This window comes from Mus pahari, chromosome 11 (assembly GCF_900095145.1).
Source record: "Mus pahari chromosome 11, PAHARI_EIJ_v1.1, whole genome shotgun sequence".
NCBI classification, from domain to species: domain Eukaryota; kingdom Metazoa; phylum Chordata; class Mammalia; order Rodentia; family Muridae; genus Mus; species Mus pahari.
In genome coordinates, this window is record NC_034600.1 from 31354702 (window position 1) to 31376496 (window position 21795).

Below are 21795 nucleotides of genomic sequence, written 5' to 3' on the forward strand. Positions count from 1 at the left end.
TGTAGCCATGAAAAGATATTTCAGGATAGAATTCAATCTGTCACTAAATACATGACCCAAATAGCCAAAAAGTGCCTATTAAAATTATCAGTCTTTTAAAGAAAACATTTATCAAAAAGAGAACAAGGAAACTTCTGTGATGCTATGTTAATCCTTAGAAATGAATTACTAGGGCTTGAATGGAAAAAGCGATCTATTTTTCTTTATACAAATTAAATAAATAATAAGCAAGATTCAACATTTATGTTTATTTCAGCAGCTATATAATTACGAATTTATTTAATGCTAATTTACTTAATAAGGAACAATAGGGTTCTTACCACATATTTTACATTCAACAGGAAGCTCAGAGTACTTTGCTCGACACTGTGGGCAGAAGTAGCCTCCCAGTGTAAGCCCTGGCTCAGTGCTGTTATTATCCAAATGCCTATGGGTGGAAAGAGTTATCTTTAATAGATGAAAAGAGCTGAAGAAAGTATGTTAGTCAAACCCAGCAGTCAGTAGGCAGAGGCAGGTGGACTTCTGTGAGTTCAAGCCCAACCTGGTTTAATAGTGAGTTCAAGGCCAGCCAAGACTACACAGTAGTACCCTGTCTCAAAAGATAAAATAGATAAAATTTTATTGGAAAACACGTATGTCTTGTCACTCACTAATGCTGTTCTTTTTTTTTCTGTCTTCCCTTTTAAAGTTCCTCTTAGAGTCTTTGAGTTATTTTTTCTTTCTTGATGACTAATCTGTTAGTTCCATCCAGTCTGTTTTTTCTTTTCTTTTCTAAGATTTAGTTTAGTTTTAATTCTGTGCATGTGTGTGTGTCTATGACTGGGTATGTGAACGTGAGTACAGGTGTCCTCAGAGAGCAGAGGTGTCAGATACCCTGAAGCCGGAGTCACAGGCAGTTGTGAGCTGCCCAGGGTAGGTGCTAGGAACCAGACTCTGGTTCTGTGGAGGACATATGATCTTAACCACTCAACTATCCCTTTAGCCCCTCCAGTGCACTTTTCATCTCAGACATTATATTCTTCATTTCTGGAAGTTTCATTTGAGTTCTTTTTATACATTTTCAACTTCTCGTTCACTTAGAGACTAGGGAGTATATTTACATTGGCTGTTTTAATATTGTCGTCTTTTAATTCTAGCAAGTGTTTTCTGGATGTTTCCATTCTGTTAATTTTTCTGTTACTCTCATTCTCTCATATTTTCTCTCTACCCCTTATCTCCCCCCCTTCCCACCCCAATCTTCCTCCTTCCTCCCTTCTCTTCCCAGTGTTTCTATATAACTCAAGCTAGCCTTAAATTTGCCGTGTAACCCTCCTTTCTCATGCCCAAGTGCTGGCATGTGGTGATGCCTACTCACTTCTGCATCCTGTGAGAGATTGTAATCTCTGTTGTTCTGGGTGCTATTTTTTTCCTCCATAAATATTTAGAGCTTTATTTTAGAATATAGTAACTTAGATATTTACTGATCTATTCAAAAAAAATTTTAAGTATCATTAGCCTAGCCTAGTAGCTACTAATCTAATCTAGTCTCATTATTATGGGCTCTCTAAAATGTCTTTTGTGCAACTGAGAAGTGATCCTCAGCTTTATGCAGAACAGTTAAGTGCTTTGCCACTTAGCTCTGCCCCCGGCCCTCCTTTCCCTTTATTCTGAGAAGAGTCTACTACATTACTCAAGCACCCACCAAGGTAACTTTCTTCATTTTTGAACTTTCTATTCCATTATTCTTTTTTTTTTTTTTTTTTTGGTTTTTCGAGACAGGGTTTTTCTGTATAGCCCTGGCTGTCATGGAACTCACTCCGTAGACCAGGCTGGCCTCGAACTCAGAAATCCACCTGCCTCTGCCTCCTGAGTGCTGCCATTATTTTTTTAATCATTAGAATATATATGTATTATACGAATTATATGTAAACATGTAAACATAGTATGTATTATATACATATATATGTATCTTATACATATACTTCTACTCATATCTACATTTTAAATAGAGATCTAAATATATACATCTACTTATATCTCCATTTTCATTTCATTTATTTATGGCTTTTACAAATAAATTCTACAGCCCAGAGTGATCTCAAACTGAAAACTATCACCTTGCCTTAGTCTCCAGAATCCTAGAAATGCAGATGTGAGCCAGCATGCCTGTCCCCACCTTTAATTTAGATGATGGGTAACACACTATGCACATGTACCTTGCCATTATATTTAGTAATATATCCTGACGATCACAGCATACGCACAAACAGAGAGGGCCATTTCTTTTCATGGCTATGTAGATGGTACTAGTTTATAAAAATCATTATAAATTAAGACCTTCTAACTTAGAGGAATATATTTTAAATGTTAAAATGTTATCACTGGGGGCTGGAGAGAGAGCTCAGCAGTTAACAACACTGGCTGCTCTTACGGAGGATCTGGGTTCGATTCCCAGCACCTACATGACAGCTCACAAGTGTCTGTAACTCCTGCTCCAGGGTATCTGACACCCTCATACAGACATACACGCAGTCAAATCACCAATGTACATAAAAGTAAAGTAAATTTTTTTAAAAAGTTATAACTGACAATTGCTCTTTACTTACGCCATGCTGAAGGATGGTTTTGCATCCTGATCAGACAAATGAGCAATGGTATGCTGAGGGAATCCTAATAAGTTAAAAAAAAAAAAAAAACAGCATTAATTCCTCTTATAGGCAAAAAACAGAATTTTATGAATAAGAATCTTAAGGTATTCTTACCAGAAGGTCAACAAAGTTGTATAAAAGCTCTTTCCTGCCTTTGAGGTAGATATGTGCCTATCATAGCATAATGAAACTCTAATTCCAAGGTATAAGAAAAAGTAGAGGAAAAGGAGGGGTGATCTTTCTATATACAACCTCACACTCTAAAATTTATATCTTTAATTTAATAAACCATTTTAAAAAAATAGTTCACGTCTTATATAGTTCCTAACACAACTAAATATGTATTTAATGATATAGTATCTCTTTAAGCACATATAAAAGAAAACCAAAATCCCTTTAAGTGCTAGGTATAGTGACTCACACCTTTAATTGCAGCACTTAGAAGGCAGAAGCAGGTGATCTCAGTGAGTTCGAAGCCAGGCTACAAAGTGAGTTCCAGGACATCTAAAGCTACACAGTGAGACCTTGTCTCAAAAAAAGATTATTTAAAATGATCATTTTTATGTCCAATAATTTTCTACTCCTTGAAAAAAAATCAGAGTAATCTGGCAAACTTTGCTGTAACTTTCTGTTTTTGCAGTTTGTATGACATACTTTGATTGTATAATAAAGATTTTGTGGCTTATTTAAGAAATTTCTTGGGTTGGCAAGATGGTTCAGCGGGTAAGAGCATTGACTGCTCTTCTGCAGGTCCTGAGTTCAAATCCCAGCAACCATCCCATGGTGACTCACAACACCTGTAATGAGATCTGACACCCTCTTCTGGAGTGTCTGAAGACAGCTACTTATACTTATGCATAATAATAAGTAAATCTTTGGGCGAGCAGGGACTGAGCAAGTGGGGTTGAGCAGAGAGGGTGGGGTTGACAGGAGCGAGCAGAGGTCCTAAAAATTCAATTCCCCACAACCACATGAAGGCTTAAAACCATCTGTACTGCTACAGTGTACTCATATGCATAAAATAAAAATAAATAAATAAGTAAACCTTTTTAAAAAAGAAAAGAAATTCCTTTTTTTTCCAAGACAGGGTTTCTCTGTATAGCCCTGGATGTCCTGGAACTCACTTTGTAGACCAGGCTGGCCTTGAACTCAGAAATCTGCCTGCTTCTGTCTCCCAAGTGCTAGTATTAAAGGCATGCACCACCACGCCCGGCAGAAAAGAAATTTCTTACCACAAGTATTTTCAAGTATCATTTTATCTTTCTAATTTAACAAGACCAGAAATGTTATCAACAAACAAGAGATGGGTGGCTTTAATTTCTTTTTATAAACATTTTTCAATATTTTTTTTATTATAATAAATTCAAGTAGGAAAACAATTCTTAAATGTGAAAATGATAACTTGCACAAATGAAAGCAGAACATCTGACGTGAAGCAAAGGCACACAGTAAAGCAACCCGGGAGAGACACATACCCATGCGAATGAGTGAGCACTCGGAGCTTGAGCTGGCAGGAGGGGGGCTCACATGATGTGCTAACAACTCCTTGTAATGGGTTTCGTCTAAGATAACATGGTATGTGCCTAAGAGGCAAAGGCAAGACACAGCAGGTTAAAGACAAGCGCTTCTGTGTAAAACCTACCAAAGTTTCTTTAGATGAAAATAAATAATTTCATAACCACTTTAGGTAAATTATCACTTAAAAATAATTTAAATCTCTCCATCAATGTCTCTAGACATAATAGTAACTAAAATTAAAGCCAAGCTACACAATTTTTACAAAGTTTTACATACAGTGAGATTGCTAACTTTTTGAAAGTTATAACTCTAAAACACTGACCTACTGAGAACTCCTTGAATTTTAAATGGTTGCTTAGAACACTCAATGATATGTTTAAGAATACAGCTATATTTTGAACTACAGACTTAAATGGTTTAAGTTTAATGGTGTAAAACATCCTACTTATTTAATAAACTATTTCTTACACAGTAATTATAATTATTGAAGATAGCAGATACATACCACCAGTTTCACGAGCAAGTACAGTACAAACTCGAACCTCCGCAGATAATCCAATAACAGACACTCTAATTTTAGCTGTCTTCAGGGTCTTCATAAGATCCAAAAAAAGGAAAGATTTCAAGAGAAAAAAAAAATTAATGAATAATAACCTTGAAAATTAATGTTCTGAAATCTAGTCCTATAGAGTCTAACTTGAGTTTTGATCCTACCTTGATGAGATCATAAATATTAGATGGGTCACAGGTTGTAAGGCTGCTGAAGATGATTAGCACTTCTCTACTTGTATGTCCAGGCATGTGTCTATAAAGGTAAAGATACATTCCAATAGGTCACATAAATTACACTAGCTTAAGAATTTATCCAAAATGGATAGCGAACATGGTTTATTCATTTAAGCTACAAAGTGAGGTAATAAATAAAAGTTACATCCAATTCATGATTATTAAATTCTAAATTTCGGGGGCTGGTGAGATGGCTCAGTGGGTAAGAGCACATGACTGCTCTTCCGAAGGTCCAGAGTTCAAATCCCAGCAACCACATGGTGGCTCACAACCATCCGTAACAAGATCTGATGCCCTCTTCTGGGGTGTCGGAAGACAGCTACAGTGTACTTACATATAATAAATAAATAAATCTTTAAAAAAAAAAATTCTAAATTTCAATCTCTCTCAACAGGATGGATGGATGGATGGATGAATAGGTAGGTAGATAGACAGATAGATAGATAGATAGATAGATAGATAGATAGATAGATAGATAGATAAAGATAGATTGATTGATTGATTGATTTTTAACCCAGGTTGACCTCAAATTCATGAGCCTCCTGCCTTAGTCTCTGCAGTACTAACATGCAATATATGCCTTGCCATTCAATTAATTCTCAATTAAATTTTTTTCTTAGTTCTTATGTACTGCTGTGAATTTTGTTTGACCTTTATAAACTCATTACAGATATACTTTAACTGATAATATATAAATTAAAGATAACCAACACTATTGGGCAGTGGTAGAGTATGCTTTAAATTCCAGAACTTGGGAATCAGAGGCAGACAGATCTTGAGTTCAATGACAGCCTAGTCTATAGAGTGAGTTCTAGGACAGCCAAGAACTACACGGGGAAACCCTGTTTCAAAGAAAAGAAGAGAAAAGAAAAGAAGAGAAGAGAAGAGAAAAGAAGAGAAGAGAAAAGAGAGAAAAGAAAAAAGAAAAAAGAAAAGAAAAGAAAAGAAAAAAGAAGGCAGGCAGGCAGGCAGAGGGCCTGGAGCGATGGCTCAGCAGCTAAGGGCCCACACTGCTCTTGCAAAGGCCCTGAGTCCGAGCCTCAGCACCTGTTGCTGGGCAGTCCCTAACTGCCTGTACAGCTCCAAGGGATCGGAGACTCTGGCCTGATGTATTCATGTACACTTACACTATATACATAATTTAAAATAAAATAAAAAAATTGTAGATTACTGGCAGCTAGAGAAATGGCTCAGCAGTTAAGAGCACTGACTGTTCTTCTGGAGGTCCTGAGTTCAAATCCCAGCAACCACATGGTTGCTTACAACCATCTGAAATGAGATCTGATGCCCTCTTCTGGGGTGTCTAAGACAGCTACAGTGTACTTACATATAATAAATAAATATTTTTAAAAAATACTAACTTTAGGGTCTGCATAGCCATGCTTAAGGAATTATAGAGTGACGGTTCTCCATGGCAGGTCATATCTACAGCTTTCTTCAAAGATGTTATATGTTTCCTTGGGTTTCCTAAAGTAAAATGAAATAACTTTTAGTAAAACACTATATAAAAATATGGAAAAGCATATTTGTTTCCAAACTGTACAAATCTATGATTTGAAAGAACAGAATCCCTTCAATTCCTACTTTTGTCTATTTGCATGTTTAACAGAAAGTCTCATTTCCTTTTGTTTTGCTCATTTGTTTTGTTGATACAGGATCTCCCTATAGCTCTGGGTGTCATGGAACTCAGAGATCCCTCTGCCTCTGCCTGCTGAGTGCAGACATTAAAGATGTGTAACACTACTGAGGCTAAAAAGTCTCATTTCGTACTGGAAATTACAAATTTTTTTTTGCCAGGTATAAAATCCATATCCATTAATATACATTTAAAATGAATATTAACCTAGAGTGAATAATCTTTACACTTATGAAGATCAGTATTTTCATATTTTAGCTTCTCTGAAACAGGAAGATTACAAGTTCTAGGCCAACCTGAGCTACAGTGTCAAAAAACAAAAATAGCAGTACAAAAAGTTCCTAGAAAGATTACTGATAAAAAAAATTAATTTTTATGTAGCTGAGCAAAGATAAAAGCAGTGAGGTATATATTTTTATTAGTAAATACTCATAGAAAATGATGTAATTCCATATTTTTCTTGGGGGAAGAAAACAAGAACTCACAAAGATCTAAAAAGGAAGATTCCAACAAAGTGCAGCTGTATGACTTCCATTAACATCAGAGAAGACTGAAAGACCATCTGAGGGGACGGCCTGTGCCTGCCGATGCTTCCAGAACAGCTGCCAGACATCACCGTCCCACTGCTATAAACAAGTCGTAAGTAACTTCTCGGCTTTCCCACCTTCTGTTTTGCTTTCCTGATAGACTGGATATCCCTACACAGCTCAGAACACCTCAAACTCACTAGATCAGGGTGGCCTGGAACTTTCAATTCTCCTGCCTCAGTACTGCTGGGAATACAGGTTTGCATTGCACCTGGTTTATTTGTTAAATAGTTCCTGGTCTTTTCTGGCTACTTCCATTTTCTAACAAATCCAAACAAGTGAAAGACACAGATCTACCTCTGGTAGGAGTACCAACACCCAAACGTCAATCTCCTGGTTCTCTGTCCACTTTCCCCACTACCATCACACACAAAGTACTTATAAATCCACTGTGTGCTGGGCCCAGGGGAAATGCACACTACCTCAGTGTCAGTGTGGCTTACACAACGGTCTGACTGTAAGGACAGAAGCTGTCCAAGAGGATTACAGAATCCCTAAAGGACAGTTCATCTTTTCAACAAATGAATTCACTGCCATCTATACAAAATGCTTTGAATTTGAGGGCAGGAGGGAAAGAGAAGAGAGTTGATCTTCTCTTCTTCCTTGGAAGAACTTGCCATCCTCAATCTCGTGATAATCCTAGTCAGTCTGTGGTACTGACTTTCCTCCACTCTGCTCTTGGTCTGCTATGGGCACAGCAAGTAATCTAAGTTAATCAACCAAATAGTTCATCTCCCTAGCCTCTCCAACAGCTGTTGGATTCACAGACCATGAGTAAGGTCAATAGGAATTCTACTGAATTTATGATGAAGCTATGGACTATGATGGCTATATAAACTTGGAGCTATTGAAAACATCATTTTTCTTGAGAGAATGAAGTCAGATAAAACCAAGATCCCTAGAAACAGCTACCTAAGAAATCAGTCTACCTCTAAATCTATGCCAGTTCCTTTTTGCAGTGAAATTATTTTGAGAGGTTTTGCATTTACGTCTTTTGGTTTCTTCACGTATATGGCTGTTGTGGCTGCATGTTTAACTGTACACCATGTGTTTGCCTGGTGTCCCTAGAGACCAGAAGACACCATCATAACTGCTGGAAATGGGGTTAAAGATGGTTATGGGCTGACATATGGGTGCTCTTAACTGCTAAGCCATCTCTCCAGCCCTGGAGAGTTTTAGTATTGGTGATCAAACCCAGGGCCTTATTAAGCTACATCTCTAACCTTCCCAAAGACTACTTGGGGGTTGGGGTAGTTTGAATGTAATTGGCCCCCACAGGCCCACAGGGAGTGAGTGGCACTATTAAGAGGAATGCCTTGTTGGAATAGGTGTGGCCTTGTTGGAGGCAGTGTGTCACTGTGGAAGCGGGTTTTGAGGTCTTCTATATGCTCAAGCCACACTCAGTGGGACAGTCTCCTGCTGCCTGCAGTTCAAGAAAGAGTGATGCAATTTGTAACAGCATATGTAATAAAGGCAAAAGAAATTGAGATTAATATTGTTTAATTTATATATTGACTTTATGCATATTGACTGTTTTCCCTGCATGTATGTAGTCACAAAATGGTGTTAGAGTCCCCTGGAACTGGAGTAACAGTCAAAAGCCTCTATGGGAGCGCTGAGAACCAAACTCAGGTCGTCTGCAAGAACAAACGCTCTGACTCATTCATAAATAGCCCAATTCAACTTTTATACGTTTTATTTTTTAAATTAGACACTTCTTAACTTGAAAATTAAATTTTATAAATAGTTACCAATTAGGCTAGCTTAATATTTTCATGATTAAGAATGTGTATTTAAATAAGTGTATTTACTTCCAATACATCTACTACTTCAGACCTCAATTTGAAACAATTAATAGTAGATTCCAAGAGTTCAATAGGAAGAGATTATGTTGTTTCACTTAAACTGCACACAGGAAGGTTTTACAGCGTTAGGTAAGCAAAGCCCTTGAGTCTTGTAAAGACACTTTTATGCATACCTGAGAGTTCAGTCAGTTTTTCAGCTCTTTTACTCTTAGTTACAATTATTCCAATCTCAAAATAAAAACAAAAATAATTATTTTAATATAAAAAATTATTTTCTCTTGATAAAAATACATGGACTATCAATTAGTAACTGTAAAACAAAATAATGAACATACATGAAACTTTTCTCATAGTGTTTTTGAAAAATCTATGAACTGTCTATACATTAATAAGACATACTACATGTTTAACATTTAGAGTTATTTTGCTCTTCATTATTAAGTATAACAAAAATAGGTACAAAATCTGGTTCCCTTAATACTTCAAAGAATATATGCCCCATTAAAAAAAAAACCTATATATTTGGCAACAAAATAGGATTCTAGTTGTGAATTCTACCACTTAACTACATACCTGACTGATAGGGTTTTGATCAAAATATTCTTCTACAAAGTATTCCAACAACTGTTGAAATAAAATTAAAAGGAAGCATTACATAAAGGCAAAGCAGCAAGAGTGAACACCACGGCAGCGCTCTGTAGGACCCATTCACCGAGCAGCACTTCTCATGGCTTTTGGGGATGCAGGGGTGTGAGCTGAGACAGCGTCCCCCTATGCATCCTTGGCAGCTTCACCACCCTCCTAGAGCAGGCGACACTGAATTGGAGAGACGCTCCTCTCCCTACCTCCTGGGCACTGGATTGTAGGTATGTAACTCTAGCACTCTCAGCTTGTCATAAACTGTAAACACACTATGAAAATGTTCAACTGTAAAAGTGTGTGGAGTGGGTGACAAGACAGACACAGCCCCGTTTAAAGATGAGCCGCATCAAACACAGCACCAGGCAGACACCTGCTACCCTGGCTACAGGGGAATCTGAGACAGGAGGGTCTCCTGAGGCAAGGAGGTTGAAGTCAGCTGAGGAAACACAGCAAGATCTAATCTTGATATTCAAAACCAAAAAAATTAGTGGATCCATTTGGAGTTGTCTAAAACAACATAAATAAGAAAAATAGCCAATGAGGAGAGAGGTGTCAGCAGAATCAAAAGCAGGCATCAGTAATTAGAACATCGGCAAGGCGCTGAGGCAGATGATCTCTTGAGTCTCTGGTCTACAGAGCTAGTACTAAGACAGCAAGGACTAAACAGAAACTTTGTCTTGAAAAAACAAAATAGATAAATAGATAAATAAATAAATAAGTTGGAATGTTACTAATGTGTTGTTAAGGTAAAAAAATAGATTCAAAGTCAAAGGAGAATGAACAGCAGTTGGGGAGAGGGGATAACTAGCCTCAGAACAGCAGTTCTCAACCTGTGGGGCACAACTTTTTTTTTTTTTTTTTTTTGGTTTTTTCGAGGCAGGGTTTCTCTGTATAGCCCTGGCTGTCCTGGAACTCACTCTGTAGACCAGGCTGGCCTCAAACTCAGAAATCTACCTGCCTCTGCCTCCCAAGTGCTGGGATTAAAGGCGTACGCCACCATGCCTGGCAGGACACAATTTTGGGGGGGACCTGAATGATCTTTCCACAGAAGTCACCTAAGACCATTAGAAAATAGAGATAATTCCAGCACTTGGGAGGCAGAGGCAGGTGGATTTCTGAGTTTGAGGCCAGCCTGGTCTACAAAGTGAGTTCCAGGACAGTCAGAGCTACACAGAGAAACAAAGAAAGAAAGAAAGAAAGAAAGAAAGAAAAAAAAAAAAAAAAAAAAAAAAAAAAAGAAAGAAAGAAAATAGAGATAGAGATAAACACTGATTCATAACAATAGCAAAATTATAGTTATGAAGTGACAATGAAGTAATTTTATGGTTGGGGGTCACCACAACACAAGGAACTATATTAAAAGTTCACAGTATTAGGAAGGTTGAGAACCACTGATTTAGAGAAATAATAAACCAAAACAACTACTTATTCAAGTTCTTTGTTTTGTTGTAGCTCAGGCTGTCCTTGGAACTAGCTTTGTATACCAGGCTGGCCTTGAACTCACCAAGATCCACCTGCCTCCTAAGTACTGGAATTAAAGGTGTGTGCCACTACTGCCCAGCTTCAAGACTTTTTTAAAAACAATTTAATTGTTCATTATCACCCTGTGTTTTGTTTTGTTTTGTTAAGATTTATTTATTTATTATATGTAAGTACACTGTAGCTGTCTTCAGACACTCCAGAAGAGGGAATCAGATCTTGTTACAGATGGTTATGAGCCAACATGTGGTTGCTGGGATTTGAACTCCGGACCTTCGGAAGAGCAGTTGGGTGCTCTTACCCACTGAGCCATCTCACCAGCCCCCACCCTGTGTGTTTATGTGTGAGAACATCACTGCAGGGCACCTGAGATCAGAGGACCACTTTCTAGAGTTAATGGGTTTTCTCCTTTCACCATTTTTTCTTTTTAGACCTATTTATTTTATTTCATGTATATGGGTATCTTGCCTGCATGTATATCTGTGCACGTATGTGCCTGATGCATAGGTGTTGGACTTCCTAGAACAGGAGTTCCTGCCAATTAGGAACAGTTCCATATGGGTGCTAGAAATTGAGCCAGGGTTGCCTGGAAGAACAACTAGTAAAAGCCAGGTTGTCAGTCTTGCACAGCAAACCTTTAAAGCACAGAGCCATCCTGCCAGCCCATTTGCTTGTGTATTTGTTTGTTTGTTTGAATTATTGGAGGATTAATTCAACACATATTTATAGACTAGTTCTTGGAATAAAAAGTCACTTTAGAAATGATCTGGTGTAAAGTCTGTGGACAGTGCCTCTGGCCCAGCATAAGAACAAGTGAGGCATGCTCAAACCCCTGGAATCTCAGAGCAGGACTGGGGCTGCTCCCTCCCAGCCTCTAATGCCTGCTCTGGAACATGTAACCATGACCCCCAACTGAGGTGACCACAGGCACCCAGTCACACAACACAGCACCTAGAACACCTCTCCATGCTAAAATGGCATCTCAGCATCCTTTGCCTTCAGCCAATGAGCTTCCCCTTCCTAGATACTCTCACTCCCATCCCCAAAATTATATAATCCCTGGTTCACCCAGAATAAAGCCTATGCATCCAATCCACCCCCAATGAAGCACTATGAACAAGCAACAATCAAGGAGCAGCTGCACCCCAGGGAAGAACTTTGCCGAAAAGAGCCACAGCACTAAAACCCCCGGGAACAGTCTTCTCCTTTCTCCCGCCCTCTGCACTCAGCACTCCACATTCACTCCCAACCAAACTGGAATCTTGCTTGTCCCAGGCCCTGATTTCCTCTCCTGGCCCGGCTCTGATGCCCCAAAGGGAGACCCAGACTTCAGACTCCTTGACCTGGACTTTGTCCAGCCCTCCTTGAGCTAATTTATCTGTGTACCAGCTGTGTCCAGATACAACCAGCAGAGAGGTAGAACACGGGACCAGCATTTCTATTCAGTTAACATTTGTTACTAATTGGAAAAACAAAGCAAAACAAAATTTCCTGCATTCTTAAACTGTTACATAATATATATATTTTACTTATACATATGTATATACTCTTTGCCTACATTTAGCACAAACTTAGTGAGTCTACTGTACCTTTAAAGTACACGTCAGTCTATTGGGCTTTAAATCCTGATCTTCCATTGTTCTCGACCCATCCACCACCACATATAGGTGGCGCATCTACCAAAAACAAGGAGAAATGTCCAAGTACATTTTTGAGTAAGAAGCAAAATTAATACTTACTATTCAAATATTCTAGACATAAATTTTAAATACGTTCATTTAAAAGGTTGTTGTTTCATTGTTTATTCTGTCAAGTCAGAATATTTCTCTAATCCAAACTAGTTCTGCACAACTGAAAGAAAAATTCCTAACATACCATTCCAAGTCGAACTTGTCCATGGTGCTCAAACACTCTGTTAAAGTTACAAGAAAATAGTTAATTGAAAATCATAGCTACCAAAACTCAATAAAACAATCTGTATTTTTTCGTTAATTATTAACTTTTGAAATACATAAAAGAAAATGCATCATGGGTAGCCTCTGGAGACCACTTTTCTTGGGGGCAAGGGCTACTTGCTAGCTCTTTACCCCTAGTCAGACAACTGTGGTGAGCTTCCCCTAAGCACACAGTTAAAAAGAAATACTAAGGACGGTCACAGAGGGACAGAAAGGCTTCAAGAACCTGTTTTCCTTTTGTAACTCTTTCTCAAAAGCAGTTCATACCTTTTCCTCTTTGCCTTGAAGAGAATATCTTCTATTGTAGCTTTAAGTGATCCAGTTTCATCTTCTTTAAGAATTTCCCTGAAAGTAATATTTATTAGTTTGAAGTAAGCTAAAAATACTAATCCAATAAAAAGTAAAACATACAAAGATCTGTATATGTATGTTTGCAGCAGCACAATCCATAACAGCAAAAAACTGAAAATTGACAAAATGTCTCAAATGCTGAATGAAAACACAAGATGTAGCGTAAGAGTATAGAGATATTCTCCAGCAATTACAACATGAAGGAGCTTTGAAATTTACATAAAATGAGCAGGAAAGGTGATCTATAGGTCATGATTGTGTGTACAGGTGGTGGAAATGGGATGAGTATAAAGGAACTTACTGTCCTCATTAAATGTTCTAAAAGTAGTTTATGGCAAGAGCTATACAAAACAGCAAATTTAAGAATTTCACTGGATTGTCAATTGAGATATATGAATTTTAACATATGAAACACACTTTAATAAAACTGAAGTTAAAGAGACAGTATCTACAGCATGGGCAATTACATCTAACTTACCAGGTTCTCTCATAGCCTCCTTCCCACCGCTTGGTTCTCTCAGGTTCTTCATCCATGGTGCTTATAAAGATATATATGCTTATTCAACACTATAAAAAAAAAATTAGATCACCAATTAACCTAATTACTTGATAGGGACAGAGTTTAAAATATCAGGATGCAAGGTCATTTTATTCTTGTAGTGTATTCAGTAACTATTTTAGGAAAATACAAAATTCTCAGTTGGGCAGTGGTGGCACAAGCCAGCATGGTCTACAGAGCCAGCTCTAGAGTGAGTTCCAGAGCAAGTTCCAGGACAGCCAAGGCTACACACAAAGTAACCCTCTCACAAAGAAAAAAATGTCAGATTGGAGACTAGTCCTAAGGGGCTTTTTATGAAACCTACTACAATAGAACGTTATTAATTAAATTCTGTACATTTCCCACGGAATTAAGAAGTCTCTCATTTGTCTCAGATAAAACTTGATCATTTATCTTTAAAAGGTAAAAATACATCAGACTGGCAAATGCTGCCAGAACCGGGTGGTGGTGGCGCACGCCTTTAATCCCAGCACTTGGGAGGCAGAGGCAGGCGGATTTCTGAGTTCAAGGCCAGCCTGATCTCCAGACTGAGTTCCAGGACAGCCACGGCTATACAGGGAAATCCTGTCTCGAGAAAAAAAGAAAGAATAGCTGCCAGCCAGACAGTTCCTATCTGAAACCGCAGACAGGGAACCAAGGCCAGAAAGTTATGCCCTGAGCCTCTCACGCTGATGCACCCTTCCCTCTTCAGGCCCAAACTGGGCTACCCAATTGAGACTCAAGACCCTCAAGACCCATGTGCCACAGTGCATTTACTGTGAACATAAAAATAAAGTTCTTTCTGGACATGGTGGGACTGATGGAAGTGACATGGAAATAAAAGATAAAAGGCAGGCATCTGCAGAAGCAGGACTGAGGGCAGAGGCAGGGGGTCTCTGAACTTGAGGCCAGTCTGGTCTACTGAGTCTAGGACAACCGGGGCTCTGTTACACAGAGAAACTGTCTCAATAAACCAAAAAAGTAAAAATAAATAAATAAATAAAAGGATGAGCCAGCCCTTAAAAGGGGGAACAAAATACCCATGGGAGGAGTTAAAGAGACAAAGTTCAGAGCAGAGACTGAAGGAATGACCATCCAGAGACTGCCCCACCTAGGGATCCATCCCATATACAGTCACCAAACCCAGATACTATTTTGCAGAAGCCAACAAGAGCTTGTTGACAGGAGCCTAATATAGCGGTCTCCTGAGAGGCTCTGCCAGTGCCTGACAAATACAGAAGTGGATGCTCACAGCTATCCATTGTACAGAGCACAGGGTCCTCAATGGAGGAGCTAGAGAAAGTACCCAAGGAACTGAAGGGGTCTGCAACCCCCTAGGAGGAACAACAATATGAACTAACCAGTAACCCCAGAGCTCCCAGGGACTAAACCACCAATCAAAGAGTACACATGGTGGGACTCATGGCTCCAGCTGCATATATAACAGAGGATGGCCTAGTTTTTCATCAATGAGAGGAGAGGCCCTGGGTTCTGTGAAGGTTCTAAGCCCTAGTGTGGGGTAATGCCAGGGCCAGGAAGCGGGAGTGAGTGGGTTGGTGAACAGGGGTAGGGGATAGGGTGTTTTCAGAGGGGAAACCAGAAAAGGAAATAACATTAAAAATGTAAATAAAAAAATATCTAATTAAAAATATAAAAAAAACAAAACAAAATTATGAGCCTGGCTGTGGTGGAGCACGCCTTTAATCCCAGCACTTGGAAGGCAGAGGCAGGAAGATCTCTTGAGTTCAAGGCCACCCTGGTCTACAAAGTGAGTTCCAGGACAGCCAACACCACATAGAGAAACCGTTTCAAAATAATAATAATAGCAATAGTAATAACATAAAAGTAAAATAAATAAAAATTCTGTTCAAGATGGGCATAGTGGAATACACCTGTGATCCCAGCACAAGTGTGTGCGTATGCACACACAGTTCGCAAATTACTTTTAAGCTTTTTAAATGTTGCTCCACCGCATCAACATTATTAATTAAACGTTGATGCGGTTTATATTTTACCCTTCTATTATTCTCTTAAATTCAGAGAAAATGAGAAGCAACGAGTAAACGCCGTACACTTTTTTTTTGGCTGGGTATGCGGGGCCTCTTGATGATGGAGCCTCCGACGGGGGCGAAGTCAGGACTCCCCGCACCGCAGCCAGATCCCCCGTTTCCTAGACTTTCCGCCCTCACGGGAACCCAGCCGCCCCGGAGATGCTCACGGCGAGCTCCGAGCGTGCACCCGCGAGCCACCGCGGAGGCTCTGCCTCGCCTCACCCTGCCTGGCCCGAGGCCGAGGGTGACTTACTGTCCCCGGAGTCCGGAGAGGGACAGCTCGGGGCTGCAAACTCGCTCCGGGCCACACAGACTCGGGGCGAGCGGCAGCCCCGGCAGCGAGAACTGACTTCCATCAGCCGGCAGCCGGCCTCGCAGGCGGAAGCTGCCGCCCTCCCTGCACACGCCTCCCTCCGGCCGCCAGGTCTCCCCCGAGGTCAACCCCGGCTACGCCCCCTCGGTCCTCAGCGCCAGGCTTCTCCTCCTGTCCGCCTCACTCCAGCCCTCCACAGCCTCAGGACCCCGCGGGTCTCCACTCCCAGACCCACCGGCCTCGACGAGACGACCCTCGCCGGAAGTGCCGGCAGGCCGAGGGCGCCGCCCAAATTCCTCCGCAGCGCGCTGGCGCCACGCAAGAAAAGTGTTCCGGCGGCAGAGGGCAGCTGCTGCCAGAAGAGGGAGCTAGGGAGCACGTGGTGCCCAGGAGCGTAACTGCCTTCCAGGTCACCAATATTTCTACTGTGGGGTGCATTTCTGTAGGCCAAACAGCTAAAACGACAAGTTCTGGATATGTTCTACATGCGTTTAGAGAGGTGGGTGTGTGTGTGTGTGTGTGTGTGTGTGTGTGTGTGTGTGTGTGTGTGTGTGTGTGTCCGAGAGAGGGAGTTCCAGCACCTCACAGCAAGATGGGGTTTTTTCTGTTTTTGTTTAGTATCTGGATGGTTTTGCCTACGTGCATGTTCGTGCCTCGTTGGGGCAGGGGACAGAAGATGGCATCCGATCCCCTGGAACTGAAGTTACAGATGTTTGCTATCTGCCACGTGGATGATGGAAATCCACCCTCTGGAATAGCAACACAGCAACAAGTGCTCTTAACTGCATAGCTCCACCCGCCACCCCACCCCACCCGACTCCACCCCCATGAGCGCCATGCATGCTCTTTAACCCAATTATAAGAGGATTCCTCCCAATAAAATAAAAATACATCTAAGTAATAAAAATACATTACTTCTATTCACTAATACATATTTGTGAATAGAACTGAGACACATTCAAACTTTTCCCAGTCATAACTTTGGCTCTGTATAAATAGTCTTAGAAATGAAGACTAAACTAGGAAGAGGAAGGAAACCAGTCTCTGGCTTTTTTTTTTTTTTTAAACAATTTTCCTGCTAAGTCACTCACTCTTTTCTGTAGTTCTCTTGAATACAAGGAATGGCCAGATTGATCTGTAAACATCTTTATGATGAGGAACCGAGACTACTCCCAGGCAAAGAGCAAGCCTGGCAGGACAGATCACCTCCAACATGAGGGCAATTACTTATGGCGGGAGAATGAAAACTGGCGCTGGGGTAACCACCTCGCACCTGGCACCTGGCACCTCGCTGTAAACAGGCTGCCTCAGAGTGATGACATCACTAGCAAGGTCTCCAGAAACCCTTGCGAAACCAGGCCTTTACTGGCATAAGTGATCAGACCCATGCCTGGCATAAGTGATCAGATCCATGCCTTGACCTGGTCACCTGACCAGCCCACAGGCTCTGTCATCTATGCACACCACAAGCCCCTCCCATTTCCCTTTTCTATAAAATGTAAAAGTTCATTTCAGGCCCTCGAAGACAGACTTGGTATAGGCAAACCCCTCTGTTTTTCTCATCATGGCCACCTTAATAAAACTCTTTTCTTTGTCATTCATCATTACTTGTCTCTTTGGCACACTGAGACCGGTGGCCATACCTAAGTCTGCTGAGACTCCTGGAACAGGGGCTTTTTGCTAAAACTTTAACAAGAGTACCAAAGCAAAACAAAATGTGCACAGAAATCATGGTAATCTCAGTATAATTATGACTAATATTCCAATCACATGTAAAGTAACCATAATTATCTTACCTAGTGAAATACCTTTTCGATCTGTGAAACTAAGAACAACTGTAAAGAAAGAATTGAACAAAACCTGGGTGTGGTGGTACATACCAATTATCCCAGAACTAGGGAGGTTGAAGCAAGATTACAAGCCCAAGAATGGCCTGGGCTATATCGTAAGACCTCGTCTCTCTAAGTCCCTCTCTATTACTCTCTCTTTTCCTCCCTCTCTCTGTGGTGTGTGTGTGTGTGTGTGTAAGACTTTGACAAAATAAAAGAAATCATTAAAACCCTAGATTGATGAAATAGATTGTATTGCTGGTGAAGGGAAAAAGTTTATTATGCCCCAGTAGCTTAGGAACATCTGTATAGTTTGAATACTCTAAATTTGTGTTTGCGCAGGTCCTGATTGTTGTGTGAACTCATGCGTTTGCTGATTGTTATAGCTTTTTGCCAAGAATTTGTGGGCTTTGGTTGCTGGGCTACAGGTGAAAAACTTCCCTGGTAACCTGCTCCTGCACAGGACTCCAACCCCTCACCCCTCCTATACCCATCCTTTGTAAATCATCTCAAATCAGGAAGCTAAAACTTGTCAGATTGACGGCCCAAGGCCATGTGATTTGGAAATCCCCTATTCCCTCCTCCCTTCTTCCCCCTGGAGGGTCCATAAAAAGAAGGGTCCCTCTCCCTTTCAGGGTCGACTCAATCCCCTGTGTGGGATATGAGTAGTCCCCAGAGCTCTGGCACCCCAAATAAAACCTCATGTGATTTGCATCAAAGACGGTCTCTTGTGAGTTCACGGGGGTCTGTGCCATCCCGAGACTAGAACAAGTGTCTCCCTGTTTTCGGGAGTCTTACATGTGTCCATGGAAGGCTAGCACAATGCAGTTAGAAAATCTGTGAACAGCTTAGATGGTGTAACTGAAATACAAAAAGTGTTTAATTTGAAAGACTTCAAGAAGTGAGCCTTAACAACCCAATACTTTTGTGTTTTGTTTTTTGTTTGGTTTACACAGGGTTTCTTTGTGTAGTCCTGGCTGTCCTGGAACTAGCTCTGTAGACTAGGCTGGCCTTGAACGCACAGAGATTTGCCAACCTCAGCCTCTGTTAGGATTAAAAAGATTTATTTAGGGCTGGTGAGATAGCTCAGTGATTAAGAGCCCTGGTGGCTCTTCCAGAGGTCACGAATTCAATTCCCAACAACCACATGGTGGCTTACAACCACCTATAGTGGGATCTGATGCCCTCTTTAGGCAGGTGGATATATATATATATATATATATATATATATATATATATATATATATATATGCAGCAGAGCACTCAAACATTAAGTAAATTTTTTAAAAAATATTTAGTTATGTATACTCTATCTGCATGTACACCTGCATAGCAGAACAGAGCATTAGATCCAATTATGGATCCACCATGTGGTTGCTGGGAATTAAACTCAGGATCTCTGGAAGAGCAGTCAGAGGTCTTAACCATTGAGTCATCTCTCCAGCCCTCATCCAAACGCCTCTAAGATGAAACCAAATAATATACCAAAATACTCATTTTAAATTTCTATGACTAGGGGCTGGAGAGATGGCCCAGTGGTTAAGAGCAGTGACTGCTCTTCCTGAGGTCCTGAGTTCAAGTCCCAGCAACCACATGGTGGTTCACAACCATCTGTAATTAGATCTGATGCCCTCTTCCCGTGTGTCTGAAGACAGTGACAGTGTACTTACATATAACAATAAATAAATCTTTTAAAAAAAGAATGTGCCAGGCATGGTGGCGCACGCCTTTAATCCCAGCACTCGGGCGGCAGAGGCAGGCAGATTTCTGAGTTCGAGGCCAGCCTGGTCTACAGAGTGAGTTCCAGGACAGCCAGGGGTACACAAAGAAACCCTGTCTCAAAAAATAAAACAAACAAACAAAAAGATGCAAAAAAAAATTTCTATGACTAGGGTATAGACAAGTGTGAGACCTGAGTCTCATTCCCAGCACCTCACACACGTGAAGTGGAAACTTAAGGGTTCTTTGGAAAGTCGGTTATGTCAGATGGTATTTGCTGGGCAAACACATGACGGACGGAGTGTTTTCCTAAAGCAGACGCATGAAGGAACATTTCACTGAAGCAAACATAGGAGAGAGGATGTTCTGCTAAAGCAAGCACATGAAAGGACACATGGTAAAGGATTCTTTGCTAATGATACGCATGTATTGGTCTGCCTTACACTGCGTAGCTGAGCTCCTTTTGTTGGGACTCCATAGAGAGAAACGCAGGAAGAGACTTCGGGTGGTGCTCTATGGCTTCTTGCTGCTTCTGCTGACTCAGGCCGATGGGCAGAGACAGACGCACGTGGAGTTTTGCTAAGTCAGACTCTGGTGCTGAGGCCAGACCGATGGAGAACATGCGATGTTTGTATAAACAGGACTCAACAGACAGTGACAGAGGTGGTGCTTGGCTTGCTGGTATAGCCAGCTATGCGATGCTTGTTCATCTCCATGCCTCCCTGAGCGAGGAATAACCCAGAACTTCTTCTGATGTCCCTCCTGGTCCCTCCTGCTGACTTGTACCAATTCAGCTCAGGCCTGGCCGTTGCTGCTAGGTCATGCCACTGCTGCTGCTGTCCCAACACTACTGAACTGAACTGCTGGTATATCCATGAAGTGTTGGCAAGTGAAGAATTCCCATAAACCAAGGGAAAGCAGCCTTCTGCTCTGGTCATTCTTGACCCTTTCAGGTCTTTACAGATTCTTCAGGTTTCAGATGAAGCATTTCATATTAATATAAAATACATTCAAAACTAAAACAAGATACTTACACTAGACAGAGTAACCCTACATGACAGTGTATCACTTAGCAATCAGGACCCTACATTACAGTGAATCACTTAGCAGTCAGTGCCCTACACTACACAATGCTTCACTTAGCAGTCAGTCTAGGATGGAAGAATAAACAAGATTTCCTAGTCCAAAGGATCAAGATCACACCTCCATCTAAACTCACTAGTATGTGGCTGATACAGCAAACATACCAGAGCGTTACTTTCCTTAGCCATAAAATGAGAATGAGCAACAGTCACATGCCAAGAGGCTGTTATGAGAACTGATAGAGGTATCCTGTATATCTATATACACAACGTTAACTGCAAATGGTGGACTAGCATTTACTGTAAATACTAGACTTTATTTCAAAAATATAAAAGCACACGCAACAAAATATCATTGCCTTTCCTGGGGGAGGGGTTAGTTCATGTATGTTTATTCTAATGTTTTCAGCTTTTCAAAATGGAAAACATTGATCTTACCTACTTACAGTAACACACACACACACATGCATCATTAAATGCAGGGAACTTCATAAGAAGGGTTATGCTTGCACATAACTATTGCCCAGAATAGTTTTACTAGCAGAAAGTAGGTATGAAAACCGAAAACCACAGGTCAGAATGTGATACGCCTCTAAAGTTTAATCTAGCTCTTATTTTACATTGAGAAACTGCCTGAACAGACCGATGGACACACCCTGGTACTGGCTTCAGGCCTGCAGTGGTAGCACCATGTTGGAAAAGAATTCTTTCTTTTATTCTTCCAACATCTAATTTTATGGCACAGTTTTATAATTCCTGCCACTTCATTTTCTTCATCTAACAAAACAAACCTGTTTTGTGGGGACACTAGCAAATTGGCTTCATAAACGACAGAGGAGCCAGGCATGGAGGAGATCCTCTAATCTACCTGCCACCT

The 21795-nt window shown here is 40.7% G+C and overlaps 1 protein-coding gene across 4 annotated transcripts in view; it reads right to left on the reverse strand.

Moving 5' to 3' along the window:
* Positions 1 to 16575, reverse strand: part of Gtf2h2 (general transcription factor IIH subunit 2) — a 35664-nt gene extending 19089 nt beyond the window's left edge. For 2 of the 4 annotated variants that reach the window (XR_003844808.1, XM_021208421.2), the window contains exons 1-13: positions 16524 to 16575; positions 13865 to 13953; positions 13303 to 13380; positions 12956 to 12992; positions 12670 to 12756; positions 9533 to 9583; positions 9133 to 9187; positions 6293 to 6398; positions 4860 to 4950; positions 4651 to 4738; positions 4103 to 4210; positions 2586 to 2649; positions 321 to 427 (exon numbers count right to left, since the gene is read on the reverse strand). Coding sequence is in view for 3 of the 4 variants with exons in the window: in XM_021208421.2 (XP_021064080.2) it covers positions 321 to 427; positions 2586 to 2649; positions 4103 to 4210; positions 4651 to 4738; positions 4860 to 4950; positions 6293 to 6398; positions 9133 to 9187; positions 9533 to 9583; positions 12670 to 12756; positions 12956 to 12992; positions 13303 to 13380; positions 13865 to 13920 (928 nt within the window). In the remaining variant the exon portion in view is untranslated. Of the gene's footprint in view, positions 1 to 320; positions 428 to 2585; positions 2650 to 4102; positions 4211 to 4650; positions 4739 to 4859; positions 4951 to 6292; positions 6399 to 9132; positions 9188 to 9532; positions 9584 to 12669; positions 12757 to 12955; positions 12993 to 13302; positions 13381 to 13864; positions 13954 to 15996; positions 16184 to 16228; positions 16323 to 16523 lie in introns of those variants that run through there. The other 2 variants (XM_029544111.1, XM_029544110.1) reach the window with 2 other exon arrangements.
* Between the last annotated feature and the right edge of the window lie 5220 nt (positions 16576 to 21795).